This window comes from Emydura macquarii, unplaced genomic scaffold, assembly GCF_026122565.2.
Source record: "Emydura macquarii macquarii isolate MOO-44397 ecotype Brisbane River unplaced genomic scaffold, CSIRO-AGI_Emac_v2 contig_2768, whole genome shotgun sequence".
Classification (NCBI taxonomy): Eukaryota; Metazoa; Chordata; order Testudines; family Chelidae; genus Emydura; species Emydura macquarii.
Window position 1 is genome coordinate 41,376,090 of NW_027132905.1, and position 15,496 is coordinate 41,391,585.

The following is a 15,496-nucleotide window of genomic DNA, read 5'->3' on the forward strand; positions in this document are numbered from 1 at the left end:
CAAACTCAAAATTTGCCCACATGCTTTACCTAAAAACTACATTTCCTTGCCTTAAACTGATCCTCTGAAAAACTACACCCATCCCAAGAAACAGTTCCATTTGTTCTAAGACTAATAGCACAACTATTGCAAACAGGGGGAGGTTTGAAACACATATATAACACCAGAGGGCAGTGTTACACAGTGTACAAACCTGTATCTATCATAATAAGGAGACTGGGCCAGATTAATTGACTTCTGTGGTGTTATTCTGGATTTTCTCCAGTGTAACTGGGCAGATTTAGCCCACAGTGTGCAGGGTTTTGGACTGAGACAAATAACTCCAGGGCTTCCTTAATTTAATCCATGACATTTTAATGTGTGTTTATTCATTCAATGCTGTTTATTTCAGAAATGTAGGACTTGTTCCTGAAATCTTTCCAGTAATGTGAAGGGATTTTGGCCCCAAAACCCATTACTGCATGGCCTCCCTGCTGAGCCTGCCACCAAGGGGGGCTAGTGGTGTTGGTGGGTTATGTGAGGTCTTTTCCTGATTTCACACAGTTGCATAGTTGCCCATCCAAGGCTTTCGATGGTACCATCCTGAACCTCCAGAGTCCAAGCAGCTCCAATGTGTCTTTGGGGGCAGTCAGGGCCGTATTATCCAATAGGCACAGTACCTAGGGCCTACGAAAAAAATTGTATATATAATTTTTAATTAAAAAAACTATTTATTAATAGCTTAAAATCAAATTGGTTATTTCGGTCAGGGGACCCATGAAGGCAAGTGTGCCTAGGGCCTACAAAGGTCTTAAAACAGCCCTGGGGACAGTGCCCCCTCTTGAAGGGCAACATGTCTAAATGGTGGCAACCTCAGCACCCCTAAACAGGATACGTTCCTAGTGTTTCTTTGCTTCTCCCATTAGGAGCTCTGTCTCCCCTCAACCTACCACACACCACCTAGGGTTCCCCATCCCTGGGATGGGGACTGTCTCTTGGAAAGCATTCTGCTCTCTATCAGAAAATTGCTCCTTGCTTCTCTTTGGGGAGACTGGGGGGAGGCGGGGTGGTAAGGGGACCATGTCTTTGGGGAAGGTGTTACTGCACCCTCTCCCAGGGCCTCTCTCCAGATGCGGGAGGGGAGCAAAGGGTACTCAGGTCCCTCCAAGGATTTGGGGGGGGTTACCCTTCTATCAGTGTATGCATGGCTCAGCCCCACCTTCAGGATGGGGTTTAATCTTCCTGTGGGGTATGTGGGGCTCAGCCCCTACACCTGATTGGGGAGTTACCGGGGGGGAGTATGAAGGGCTTAGGCCCCGCAGCGATGGGGGTGATGTTACCCCTCCTGGGGGTGTGCGGAGCTCAGGGCCCCTGCTGGGGGGAGGAGGCAGCTCGGCCTTCCCGGGGAGCGGGGTGGGGCGTACGTTACTGGCCTGCCCTGCTCCCAACTAGTCTCCGCGGCGGAGGCCTGTTGGCCCTGCCGGCAGCGGGCGGGGCCAGAGCTAAGAGCTTTGGTGGGCCTGGGCTGGAGGAGCCGAGCCGACTCGTGTTGTGCCTCCTCCCCTCAGCAGCCCCGAGCGGCGGGATGGTTCGGGCCGGGACTGCGGCAGGTGGCGGCAGCGGCGGGGATGGTCCGGGCTGAGATCCGGCGAGAGAGGCAGGCCGGGCGGGCGGTTCATTGGGGGGTGTCTCTGCAGGGGGAGGGGCAGGCGGTTCATTGGGGGGTGTCTCTGCAGGGGGAGGGGCAGGCGGTTTATTGGGGGAGTCTGTTGGGGGAGGGGCAGGCGGTTTATTGGGGAGTCTGTTGGGGGAGGGGCAGGCGGTTTATTGGGGAGTCTGTTGGGGGAGGGGCAGGCGGTTTATTGGGAGTCTTTGCTGCGGAAGGGGTAGGCCGTTTATTCGGGGGGAGTCTCTGCTGGAGGAGAGGCAGGCGGTTTATTTGTGGGGGCGGGGAAGAGATCTGTGCTGGGGGGTAGGAGGGCAAGTGCAGTATCACATTGACATACATGATCTGGGGGTTCCCTGGACCGGGAGTCAGGGATTTGGCTCTAATCCTGGCTCTGTTGCAAACTGAGTGTGACTTTAGGCGAGTCTGTGACTCCGTTTCCCTTCCAGTAAAATGGGGATAATGTCACCTGCATTGCTTTGTAAAATGAGTTGGGATATGTGGATGTAGGCGCTGACTTGGGCTTTTTTGACTATGAGCTGCTGCCACTGTATTGCCTCTCTCCTTGAGACAGTAATTTTGAGTGAGTTGAATCTCCTGACCTCTGAAGTAAAATAACTAAAAACACTTTTATGGCTGATATTTTGCAGATGTTGAAACAAGGAAGGCTTATTTCATAGCATAACCAGTGGTGATCTAGCAACAAAAAAGGGTTTTGAAAATAAATGCACATTCCTAGGCGGTCTGTTGCATATTCCCTTTTTCCCTCCTGCATAGTTCCTTACATGGTGCTATCAGGACTTCAGCTACTAGGATGTGGTATCATTTTAAGGTAAATATTTAAACCCAGGGCTCCACATGAGTGCATGTGCATACAGGTTCTGCCTGTATGGATGAGCTTGTTGCAGTCCAGAAAATGCAGATGTGAGGAACGTGTCATGGTATGTGTGTACTGCATTACCTGACACTTTTGTTCAGGGTCGACTCTTCCAGATATGGTGTCAGAAATACAGCTCTTATTTATATGCCTTAGAATCCTTAATGTTTCCGCTTTGGAGGCTGTTTGATGCATTGGATTAATACATAGTTTCTCAATCTGTGGTGTGCGTATCCCTGGGGGTATGCAAGACATAGGCAGGGGGTACCTGGGGAAAAACAGAGTGAAGGGAAGGTGGGTGGCAGCTGTCGACTTCTGGGAAAGCTGGGAAGCAGACGGCAGCTGCTAGCTTCTGGGGGAGGCAGGCAGCAGCCCCCCACTTCCCACTGGGTCCCAGCTCTGAGGTGGGAGCCTGGTGGCAGCCTCCTGCGTCTCGCAAGCTGGCCTCACGGCTGGGTGGCAGCCACGCACGCCCCGGTTCCAAGCTGAGGGACAGCCTCCAGCGTCCCGGCTTGAAGACGGGCAGCAGCCACCTGCCCACATCCCTGGGTCCCAGCTGGCATGGAAGCCTCCTCTGCCCTAGCTTGGATTGGGTGGCAGTCGCCCACCTCCTGGGCTGGCATCCAGGCCGCAGCTGCCTGCAACTTGCCCAGGTGGCAGTCCCTCTCCCTGGCTCAAAGTCCAGTGCCCAGAAAACTTGTCAATTTCACCGCTCTAAGTGAGCAGTGAAATTGACAACTATGACAGCCCCAGATTTCACCAGTTACCCTCTTTTCCTCTCTCTCTCGCCTTCCTTCCCTGTCTCTCTCACCTCTTCCTCCTCTCAAATCTATGGCATAAAATTTGGCACGGCGCTTTATATTCCCCAGCATTGGCATGCTGCTCAAAGCCTCCTCGCTTTGGCCAGCATCACCTCTAGCCCAGGTATATACTTGAGTTGCACACTCATGGTGTAAAAGTGGTAATCCTACCCACACTAGATCTGACATCTGTCATATCACAGCCTTATATACTCAGCCCTTCTTCCAACATATGGCTCACATTAGTCTGTAAATATAAAATCCTGTAGAAAATGGAGTGTTGGAATACTTATTAAAATGTTCAGAAGTTAGGGGGTACTTGCTACTTAAAAGGTTGAGAAACACTGGATTAATACACCATCTTCTCATTTCTGGAGATGAAGGTTCAAAGCCTGGAGTAGGTCATGAGTGAAAATATTACTTTTTTTAAAACTACAATGTATTTATTTGTTTGATCAGTTCAGTCTAGTGCTCAGGAGATACATGCCTACTTTGCAAAGCTGCTGTATGATTTATTGTGGTTAATTTTTCTCCAGAGAGGCCTTGCAATGGATTACAGGTCAGGATTGACTCAGATGCATTTGCTGAGCTATATGGTGTTCCCTGGAACTGGAATAGTAAGGGTTCTCCAAGATTGAGGTGCACGAGCAGATTTTAGGCCTGGTCTACACTAAAAAGTTAGGTTGACCCAGCTACATGGCTCAGGGGTGTGAAAAATCTACATTCCTGAGCTGCATAGTTAAACCAACCTAATCCTTGATGTACACAATGTTTAGGCCTTTGGAAGAATGTTTCTGTCAACTTAAGTACCATCTCTCAGGGAGGTGGATTTCCTACGCCAAAGGGAGAACCCCTCCAGCCGGCATTGATAGTGTCTACACTGAAGTACTATGTTGGCGCAGCTGTGCCACTGTTGCATTTCAAGTGTAGACAAGCCCAGAGTGTCAGTAGAATGGTGTCATGGAATGGTAGCATTGGGATTAAGATGCATTGGCAAAGCTGTTGTGATTGCAGAGAAGCTTATGTCTCACACTGGTTCCAAATGCTGTTTTAACATAAAACCTGTCTGGTGACATTAGGTGGGAGAGGGGTGGTAGTTAGGGCTGAATATTCTCTCACTGATTCATGTTATGTTTGTTTTAGATGCTTCACCTATTGGGTACAATGAAGAATCAAACAACTTAAATAATGCTCTTAGTGCTCAAATGCTGACACTTCTCCAAAGCGACTGTTATGCAGTCACTGCTTTGCAGCCACATCTTAAATACTTGTCCATAAGTATCTTGTGTTGTGATCTCTGTATAATGAAATGCAATTAACATGTTTTTAAATGTTTGGAATTATATTTTGTGCATGTTTGTCACTCTAGTCAATGTTTAAGTGACCCATATGGATACTAGAGTGAAATGAGAGGTGTGCATACAGAGCTGTTGTCTGGAGGGAGCTATGCTTGGCTGGAGAAGGGGACTGGGATTTGTCTTTCCCAGTAGATTAGCCTTATTCACTGTGTTAAATAGTTTGCAACCATCTTTCTCTGGTGTTTTGAAATGAAAAAGGACTGACTCAGGCTTGTGGGGCTTATGCTATGGGGCTAAAAAGAGAAGTGTAGACCTTCAGGCTTGGGTGTGTGCCCAGGCTCTGGAACCCAGCGAAGGGCGGGAAGGTCTCAGAGCCCAAACTCAAGTCCCAGTGGGAACATCTACACTGCTATTTTCAGACCCATAGAGCGATATCCATGAGTCCAAATCAGTTGACCTGGCATCTGAGACTCATTGCCATGAGTGTTTTTCTGCAGTATAATATACCCTATAAGTCTATGAATGCAGGATATCCTTCAAATAACCTCTCAAATGTGGTGTTTTCATGCCTAATGAAGAGATAGCAATGTCTGGATTGTTATCGAGTTCCTTCTTTTACAGTCCAGTCACTTAAAGCTTTTATTGTATATTAATTTTCTCATTTTTAATGTAGCATGCCATATTTTTATTCACTTTTAGTGTTGGGGGAGGACTAGGGCAGCACCATAAAGTACACTGCATGCTGCTTCTTGTTGTGAGACAGAAGATTCAATTTCTGTGTGTAATCCAGCACAGTCTCCCAACCGCTGCCACGTTTTCATCTATCTGTAAACATTGCGACTGTTGGTATCAGGGGAGGACAACCGAATTAATCCCAGATGGGTAACTCTTTCAGCCAATTTAAGACTTTCCAGTTGATTTAAGGTGGCAGGTCAGTAATTTGGGGGGGAGGGAGAGATGTTTGTTTTCTCTTAAAATCTTTCCATTGCTAGAGCGTTAACTTTTACTAAATGTTATGCTGTTAAAAATTATATAAAAATGATGCTGGGGTTGGGAACCTCATGATATTTCATTGCCCTCATTGCTATAGCACTAGTGGCACTATCTGAAGGTTGTATTGGCACTTTCATTTTAAATATTCAGGGTATTTTGTCTGAGTAGGAAACCAGGCACAATGTTTCTATCCAAATGAAAAAAAAAAAGCGTGGCTGCTTTCTAATGTCTATGCAAATTATGAATATTTCAGCAGGATTCTACAGAGGCGAGGGAGCCACACTCCATCTGTGACCAAGGGGCAAAGCCAAGCCAACTTATGTTTTGTGATCCTTTCATATTTCAGAAGGGTATGGCCAAGTCATTGGTCTGATGCAATATTCCCAAGGTGTCCCAGGGGCTATAGAGAATAGTAAATCTGATTCAGTAGGTAGCAGTCTTCTCTTTGTTTCATTACTGAACAAAAACCCTAGACTGGAAACGGGGGACACAGTGCTGCTAAAACTGCTGTCATCTTGATATTTCTTGACCATTTGTCACTAAAGAACCCCAGTGACTTGGCTAAATTCCAACTCGTGTAATTACGTTCCACGAACCAAATTTTCCACCGCAGTTTCAGTTTCTTCACTTCCTGTCCTTGCTTATTGTGTGGTGTTACATTTCATTGTAGATAATTTTTATTTTTACAGTTTGTAGTTTTATTTCTTGAATAGTTTTAGACTGTGAAGTCTTAATTCTTGTACTGGAACAGGAATCAGAACAACATTGTAATATCCCATCAAGTTTTCCAGAGATGGAGGGTCCTTCCTGAAGTTTGCCAGTATTGTCCTAAATCTCCAGGTAGTGGATTGCTCTGAAGACAGTTGAAGCCCACTTTCCAGGCCAGAGAGTGAGGAATTTTTAGTGTATTTTTAATACCCTGCAAATGTAACGCTTGTGCAGAAATAACTGAGTATTTCTACAGTATAATTGCTTTATAGTGAGTAACTGGCACATTGTTTTCCCCCACTCTGCATCATTCTCTTTTATTCCATGGACTTATATTTAAAAATATTCCATTAGTATGAAAATAGCTCTATTATGCAATAGTAGGAATTCAACAAGTGAATTCTTCCCTGATCAGAGATGAGCATATTGCCCTAGGAAGACGTTGTGTTCTTGTACCTTTTTTTTCTTTTTTCTTTTCTTGAAAACCATGTTCTTGAAGGGAGGGCAGAGTTATGTGGCAAAACTCATCTTGGATTCCCTATCTTCATTAACAGTTCAATAAACAGAGTACTGATGTTAAGACAGAAGACTCAGTCCAACTCTGCTGTAAATTAAATGGCTATGACTGTTAAAGATAAATATTTTATGACATTTAATATCTTTCTTGGCTAGCAGCTACTATAGTCTATTTTGGCTTGTTCACCTTGGCATTAATGTTGTTTCCCGTACATGTTTTCCTGGTTATCATGTTGTAAATATATTTAGGGTCCAATTCTATGAACACTTCCACATTTGTAATTATGTTCAATGGAATTAATTATTTTTAAGTCAATGCGACTAGTATTGGAACTAAATTTTCATTACATTATGGTTCGTTGATATAAGTGACTCTAGAAATATAAGCTCCTATTCTGTACCAATTCAGCAGTGTACAATGTAAATTTAATCAAGGGAGTTCTATAAGGAAGGATATAGAGGTTGACATGCTTCTCAAAGCTCATGGACAGGTACAATAAAACACAGATTTACTGAGAACCAGTTATCAGTTAAAGCAGCTTACCTCCCATTCCCACCTCTAGCATTTCATGAGCTTCTCCTCAGAGACACTGTTGTAGGTTCCCCCGGTCCTGGATCACTGTGTCTTTCATTATGCTGAAGGGTGCTTTGGGAAGCTGGTTGACTGACTGCCTCCTCACTGTAGTTGAGACAGGAGGAACCAGGATTGCAGATATTTCAAAGCTTGCTGATCAGTCAAACCGCTTTCCCTGATTTTTATGACTATCTTATTTTTCCCGACGATTTTAGCTGTCCCCATGAAACTTTGGAAAATTGAGGCTATTCTTAATCAATTTGTAATTAGCAGATAATGAATGTAGCTGATAAGAACTGTATTCCTGCTAGTGAGCTTTAGAACTAGACGCATTTTTCTGTGGGATTTCTACCATTCATTTGCTCTGGGCAGGCCAACTTATCAGATTCTTAGGTGCTTGGATATTGTGGTAGTGGAGTAATTTATAAGTACCTGAGATAGATAGATCTGTACCAAGCCTAAATCTATCATTATACAACAGAAGAAAATGTTCTGTTTTCCTCAGGGAAACGTTAAATGTTTGCCGTTCCGGGTCCCTTAACAGCTGCAGAAATTAGTCATCCTGAAATCATGAGGTCCTACAATTTCATGGCCTTGTTCCACATGAACATTTGAGGGTATGTGTGGGGTAATCAAGGCCACTAATTGGATCAAAGGCCAAGGGAGCTTTCAGTATTACTAATTTACTGTGCTTTCAGGTATCAGGTTTAGAGAAGAAAGGAGTTTGCTGAAAATTTGTACTGCATTCTTAAGCAATTTGTCCTTTAAAAAAAGAATACTGAATATATTTAGCTGATAGGTGGAATTAACCACCATAGAAGCATTTTCAGATCAACATGAGTATATGATGTATTGAAGTCAGGATAGGAAGAGCTAGTACCCTAGTACATCTCTTCATAACAATGGTGATTCTTCTACTGCTAGAGGAAAATGGCATGGGGTCAGGAGCAGGAGATCCATTTTGCTAGTTTGCCATAGAATACAACTAATATCTGAGGAGTAGAAACTTTCAACACAAAATAGTTGAAGTTCAGTGGGAATACAGAAGCTGTTATACAATGAAACTTTTTATTAACTTTTCAGTCTCATTTATCAAAGATTTTGTAATGCCCATGTCAAGTCTGGTTTAAAAACAGTGAAGAAAACAAATTTATATTTTGCCAATTTACTGAATAAATATTTTTCCATAAAGCCAGTGCAGGTCCATTAGCTCTTGCTAACTCCTGTGTGTTTTGTACATGCTGTGTAGTGTTTGCTGTGCTGTCATTGTTCAGATGCACTGTTGTATAACGACCTCAGACATTGTTGCCAAGATGTCCATGGTTAACCTGCCACCAGATAGTGGTATTTTTAACTCTTCAGTCAGTTGATAAACTTGCCCATTTAGTGAGTGTCTTCAGAGCCAATGATATTCTAAATCAGTGATGCTCAGACCTCAGTGATTCTTGAGCCAAATTAGTGATCAACATTACCCAAAAGAGCTACAGTAGTGTGAATTCATTGTTTCATTTACTACATATATATATATATAATTCTCACAGCAAGCCAAAAAGTTTGGGAAACACTGGCATAGAGTATTGTTCCCTGTTTTTTTACTCACTAGAGTATTGTTCCCTGTTTTTTTACTCACTAAATTCTTCTGTGGTTCACCAGATTTTGTGTAACTTGTAAGAGAATAGTACCGATGGTACACACACTGTTGCCTATAACTGAGTTGTAAAGAATTGAATGACTCTTATACAGAGATTTTTCCACCAGTTGGTTATCAAGATTGCGTGTTTTTCTAAAACAGCTGCTCTAGGAATTATTTTGGGGAACCTCTATGGCCTGTGTTCTACAGGAGGTCTGACTAGATGATCACAGTGGTCCTTTCTGATCTTGGAATCTATGAATTGATGAATAAGCAGAATGTAGAACAGCATGTGTAATAAGAATAGACTCTGTAATTGAAAGTGAAGGTATTCATTTAATATATTTCGATGGAGAGGGAAAACAGATCTTTGGGGTCCATTTTGCCACTTCGAAAGCTATGTTCAGACAAATTTTTCTTCTAGGACTTGGTATTCTGATCATGTTTGCAGGGAAAAATCAATTTTAAAAAAATGCAACAAATACAAATCTTTATCCTCTTCAAAAGCTGCAGAGGAAACATGGCATTTCTGTGATGTGAAATATTCAGAAAATGAAATTGTACTCAGACAGCTATGAACTCTTTCCTTTTTTTTTTTTTAAATCTTCAGGCAGAAAATGCAATTGACCACTGGAAGGAAGCATCTGAAGTTTATTTCTAAACAAGATGTTGTCTGGAGGACCAAATAAACTTTTATGGACCATTTGAGCCAAAAAATTAATTACATGACATTATTTTTGTCTCTTCACTGTGCAGTTCTGTACTAAGCCAATGTTGCTTTATATTAACACCAAACAGTAGTCTCTTGACATCAACATGTCATCTGTAGCAAAAACTCAAATTCTGGAGGACCTTGATCCTCCTGTCCTTGAGGAGAAGTCAAAGGGGAAATCGATATTTCAGTTGGGCCCCCTCTTTGCTAACCGGAGTGAGAAATTTGTAATTGCCAGGAGTGACAGTGTACCAGAGGAAAATGTACTGAAAATAACTATCACCGAGACTACAGTCATTGAGTCGGACTTGGGCATCTGTAATTCTCATGCTCTCACCTACCTCACTTTGTGGTTTTTCTTTAGCTTTTGTACCCTTTTTCTTAACAAATACATTCTTTCACTGCTGGAAGGAGAACCCAGCATGCTAGGTAATGATGACTTTCATTATAAGCCTCAGTTCCAATGAAATATTTGAGTGTCAGATTCTGTGTCATAGACTGATGAGTGGTTTGTTTGGAGTGAGAGCACCATGGTCAAGTGGTCTAATTACAAGAATGGGAGCTAGGAACACTTGAGTTGTAATTTTGGCCTTGACATGGACTCCCTCTGGCTTTTAGTGAATCTGCTAATGCTCTGTGCCTCGATTTCCCACTCTGTAAGATGGGATAAAATCTATTTCATAGGGCTTCTATGAAGATTAATTGTAAGGTAATGTTTGTAAAGCACTTTAAAGATAAGTGCTATATAATTTTTGTATATATTGAAAATTTGTAGTCTATTGGGTGGAAAAGTGGCTTTTTTTTATTCAAAGTCTAATTTTAAATAAATTGTTTCTATTTTTATCATCTCTAGAGACTTACATGTGTCTAAGGTCTCACTGAATTGCAAAGTTTTGATCTTCATATGACCATGTATATTAGTTGTTAATATACCTGGTTTTTAAGGAGTAAAGGGGTATGGTAACTGAACTAATTTTTGTATGCACACAGTTAATCCTGACTTGGTTTCTCATCTTTCCTTAGGTGCTGTTCAGATGCTTTCAACCACCTTCATTGGCTGTATAAAAATGTTTGTTCCATGCTGTTTGTACCAGCACAAAACACGCATCTCTTACCCACCCAATTTCATCATGACAATGCTGTTTGTTGGACTAATGAGGTAAATGGTTGAATGTTTCCAAGGGGGGCAGTAAAAGTGGTAATAGTGTGTAGTGCCTATCGGGAGACCCACTTTCATGTCTCTTATTCCTTCCTTCTTGGCAAGGGCAGGGAGCATTGTTCATACAAACCATTCATATTCTCAAAAATCTCACAATGATCCTCCTTCAGTTGCTGTTTCTAAACACCTCTTTTCTTCTGACAGCAAGTCTTTAAAACTTTCTTTGCACTCCATTGGTTTTAATCCCATCTCAAAACATATCTCTCTCTCTCCTTAAAGTTTTCTTTTAGTGATGTGTTGTCTCTCTTCTCTTTAAAACTAATATTTTGTTCTCATTCAAGACTACCAGTTGTTTTGCATATTAGTATATATTGTGGGGTTGCTGTGTCCTTCTATTATCCATTCCCAGCAATTTGTATCAGAAGTGATTTAAAATATTTATAAAATTACATGTTGTTTTTAAACTTACACCTTTAAAAGAAAGTATTTGCTATAGCCTTGGACAGAGCAAGACTGTAAATCATGTCTGATGAGAGACTATTAAAACGTGATTTGGGCTCATCTTCACTGCAAGTCTGAACTGGTTTTTTACAAAACTGGGAGCCATTATATTGAACAGAGTTTTTCAGCACTGTTGTGTTTTATGATTTAAAAGGAAACTGAAGGGAAGTTACCTTTAATTCTGATGAAATAGGAAGCTAAATGTAGTATGCATAATTTAGTTACTATACCACAAATGTATATGTTTAAAAATTGTGGCACAGTAACAGAATTATGTTTGTTAAACATCTAAAACTAAAATATGCTTGACTTTGTGTGTGTCTCTTTCAGGTTTGCGACAGTGGTTTTAGGTCTAGTAAGCTTGAAAAATGTGGCTGTTTCATTTGCTGAAACAGTTAAAAGCTCTGCACCTATTTTTACTGTCATTATGTCCCGGATGATTTTAGGGGAATACACTGGTAAGTAGTTTGTTGGAATGTAATGTGGGCTATTAGACAATTGATAAAGAGATTCCATCAGAGTTGTTTAGTGATTAATGCAGTGGGAAAACTTGTCCTTATTGAACAGAATCTAGACTGTTAATTGATCAGGCAAGGAACTTTTTAAAAGTAATTTGTTGAAGGACAGTGTTGGTTGGAAAATTGTCTTTCTGACACGAAAATGATGTTAGAATTTTTTTAAATACTTTTTAAAAAAACAAAGTTTATGTATATGTTCTTCCCTTGTGGAAAGCTGCTGATCTGACAAGCATTTTAAAAACCTTCAGTATCTTCACTGTGTCCAGCCTGAAGTTAAAAAATAAAACTGACCTCTTACATGCTTTTTCATAATCACCACTGAATTGCAGTTGAATCCTACTCTTCACTTTGGGGGACCTTCCCATCGTCAGCAATGTGCATTTTTCCTGATGTGAAGTCAGAGGGGGAGAGGACTGAATTAAGCCAGAGAAAGGAGGATTAGCACAGTTCCAGAGCTGGTGGGAAAATATCAATTTGTTCTGCCATTTGGTGACATTAACAAGAAAACCAAGGCTGGAGAAGGTCAATTTTAATTTTCCTCTGCAGGGCAGATGTGCTGGTCAGTCAGTACACCTATAATATCTTTAAGTACAGGTCAACAGCTTGTCTGAAATCTCCTTTGACTGAAACTTTGAAATGAGAGAAATTGTTACTAAATAAGTTAAGAAGGAACTCATTAACTTTTTCTAAATATATATTATCTGATGCATGTAGTTTAGGAAGTTTAGTAGTCTAAAGTAGAGATGGATTAAATTTTTTGGCCAGAACTTTTTTCAGTGAAAAATACAGATTCAGCAACACTGAAACACTTCACGAATTCCTTTCTGGTTAGCTGAATTGTTTGTCTTCAGAAAAAATATTCTCAAAGTCACAATTATTAATTTTAGAGACACAAGGTAAGTGAGGTAATTTGTACAATCTGGATTGTTGGACTCTGACCACTCACCCCAGCCTATAGCATGCAAGTCACTCCCAGACATATTCCAGAGTATGCCCAACCACTCTTGAATTACCTACCGGGTGACACCCACACATCTCTAGTCCCAGCCTTGTACCCCAGAAATGTTTGTCTTACACTGCTCAAAATCCTCTTGAATAGAGTAAGCTCATTAATTAGTTCGTCCTTCTATCAAAGGGTATGAATGTGCACCAGCCTTTGTAATCTGAGTAGATTCTCCAAACTTCAGTCAAAAACAGTCTTAGATAAAACATTAAATAAGTTAACTACAGAAAAATAGCTTTTAAGTAATAAGTGGTATAAGCATAGAAGATCAGAATTGGTTACAAAAAGAAAAAAGAAAAGAAAATTGCAGTCTAATTTCTAAACTTTATCAAGCTACGTCAAATTTGAAGCGATTAGGTTTTTCTTATCCAAAAGCCTACAATAGTCTGTCCTAACTGGAAAGCTCTTCCAGTTGGGACCACTCCCCCAGTTCAAATGTTTGTCTTCAGTATAGGTGAGGGAGGAGAAGTTGCCTGACGATGTCACTGTCCCTTATTTTGTACTCTCCTCCAGGTGCTGGAAAAAAAATCCTTTCTGTGTCATGGGGTTAGGCAGCCCCACTGTCTACTTGCCTTGCATTCATTCCCTATATGAATTGCAAATTCTTGCTTACATCTTTTGTGTTTGTGAGGCTTGACGTAAAGTTTGTGTCCACAGTTCCTTTGTTATTTCTAAGGAGCTGGTCTGTGGGCTTTTCCCAGACTCACAACACGTTTCAGTAGCAAACATATATAGCAAAATCTCATAACTTCATATGCAATGATGATACATACATTTCAACAGGACAGTAATGTTCAACAAATTATAACTTTTCCAGTGATACCTCACAAAGAATATTTTGTATAAAATATATCATAACCATATAAGAGTGGTGTATATGGGGGTACAGGGTGTTATTTTGAGGTACAGTGTGTCATAGTAATATCTTTTATTGGACCATCTTCTGTTGGTGAGACAGACAAGCTTTCGAGCTTATGCAGAACTCTTCTTCAGGAAAAACCAGACCTGAAGCAGAGCTTTGAGTAAGCTCGAAAGCTTGTGTCTCTCACCAACAGAAGATGGTCCACTAAAAGATATTACCTCACCCCCCTTGTCTTGCTAATATCTTGGGCTGAACACAGCTATGATAATATTTGATAAAATTTGACATTTTTTAAATGAAACGTTCTAAGTTTTTGAGTTTAAACTTCTTTTCATTTTGAAATTACCTTCAATTTTATTTTAAAAGATGCAAAAACATTAAACATTCAAAATAGAAACAGAGTTTTGCATAGAACAAAATGTTTTGTTCAATCTGAAACAAATTATTTTTCAACTTTTTTGTTTTGCTGAAATTCCAAAAAAATTTGGTTTTGTGTTGATGCAAAAATTTTTTTTTTTTTTTTTATTTGGAACTGCTAGTAAACAGAAAAATCCATTACTCACACAGCTCTGGTTTAACGCCTGTTTTTAAATCTTTTATTTTTTCCCTTACAGGATTGTTGGTGAATCTGTCTCTCATTCCTGTCATGGGAGGATTAGCTCTATGTACAGCAACTGAAATCAGTTTCAACATTCTGGGTTTCTCAGCAGCTTTGTCTACTAACATCATGGACTGGTGAGGCCTGATGAAGGTTGCATGTGGGGAAGAGAAGGAATTGTTAGTTTATTTGTAAACTATGCCATATCTTGTCCCAGGCTGTACAGTTAAGCTGATGTTTCCCATGCTCTATTTTAATTCTTGATATTCAGATAATTATTTCTTAATAGAAAATGTACTGCTCTTAGAGGTGAGAATGCCATACCTGTCAGCACACAGTGGATAAAGAATAGAACAACTCTCCTATGCTATAAAATCATGTACAGTTGAATTATCTCTATTCATGACTCTTGACAAAGGCTATTTACTGGGGGTACCAGTATACAACCATTTTGTCATTTATGGCTAGTGGTGTCCTGGATTGTAGCCTGTGGTAGCTTTTTCTTTTAACTACCAGGTGGAGGGTGGGACAAAGCAAATCAACTGCAGGTTCTTGTTGCTGGTGAATTCAAATGGCAAACATAATGAGTTGCTTATGTTTTTGTATAAAGTATATGAACATGTTATGGAAGAATTGCCAAATGCATAAAATCACTAAAGTATAAGTATGTTGCAATTAATATATTATGGAAGAGCACTAGCAACTCCAAAGTTAAGTTTGAGCAGATATGTATTTTTTTATGTTGCTAATAAGATAATTGAAGCATTCTAAATTAGCAAAAACAACGAGAGTCCGGGAGCAATTTAAAGACTAACAAATTTAATTTCTGCAGGCATCAGCTTTCGTGGGCTGCAACCCACTTTGTGCGATGCATGAAATAGAAATCACAGATAGGAGGTATATATATACATCCAAGGGTAAGAAACAACAATGGGGAGGGTAAGTGTTGACAAAGTCCATTCACTTAGAGTAGAAAAGGCCCATTCACAACCATTGATTAGAAGGTGAGAATGTATGAACAGTGACAATTACTTCTTGTAATGAGATAACCATTCCAAGTCCCTATTCAGACCCAGTTTGATTGTGTCAAGTTTGCAGATGA

The 15,496-nt window shown here is 40.7% G+C and overlaps 1 protein-coding gene across 2 annotated transcripts in view; it reads left to right on the plus strand.

Annotated features, from left to right (window-relative positions):
• The first annotated feature begins 1,445 nt into the window (after positions 1 to 1,445).
• The window catches only part of SLC35E2B (solute carrier family 35 member E2B), a 31,016-nt gene continuing 16,965 nt past the window's right edge, over positions 1,446 to 15,496 (plus strand). The window contains exons 1-6 of one of the 2 annotated variants that reach the window (XM_067567203.1): positions 5,392 to 5,551; positions 6,365 to 6,502; positions 9,652 to 10,182; positions 10,777 to 10,912; positions 11,744 to 11,871; positions 14,411 to 14,531. In XM_067567203.1, the coding sequence (XP_067423304.1) occupies positions 9,858 to 10,182; positions 10,777 to 10,912; positions 11,744 to 11,871; positions 14,411 to 14,531 (710 nt within the window). In that variant the 5' untranslated portion in view covers positions 5,392 to 5,551; positions 6,365 to 6,502; positions 9,652 to 9,857. Of the gene's footprint in view, positions 1,637 to 5,391; positions 5,552 to 6,364; positions 6,503 to 9,651; positions 10,183 to 10,776; positions 10,913 to 11,743; positions 11,872 to 14,410; positions 14,532 to 15,496 lie in introns of those variants that run through there. The other variant, XM_067567202.1, reaches the window with a different exon arrangement.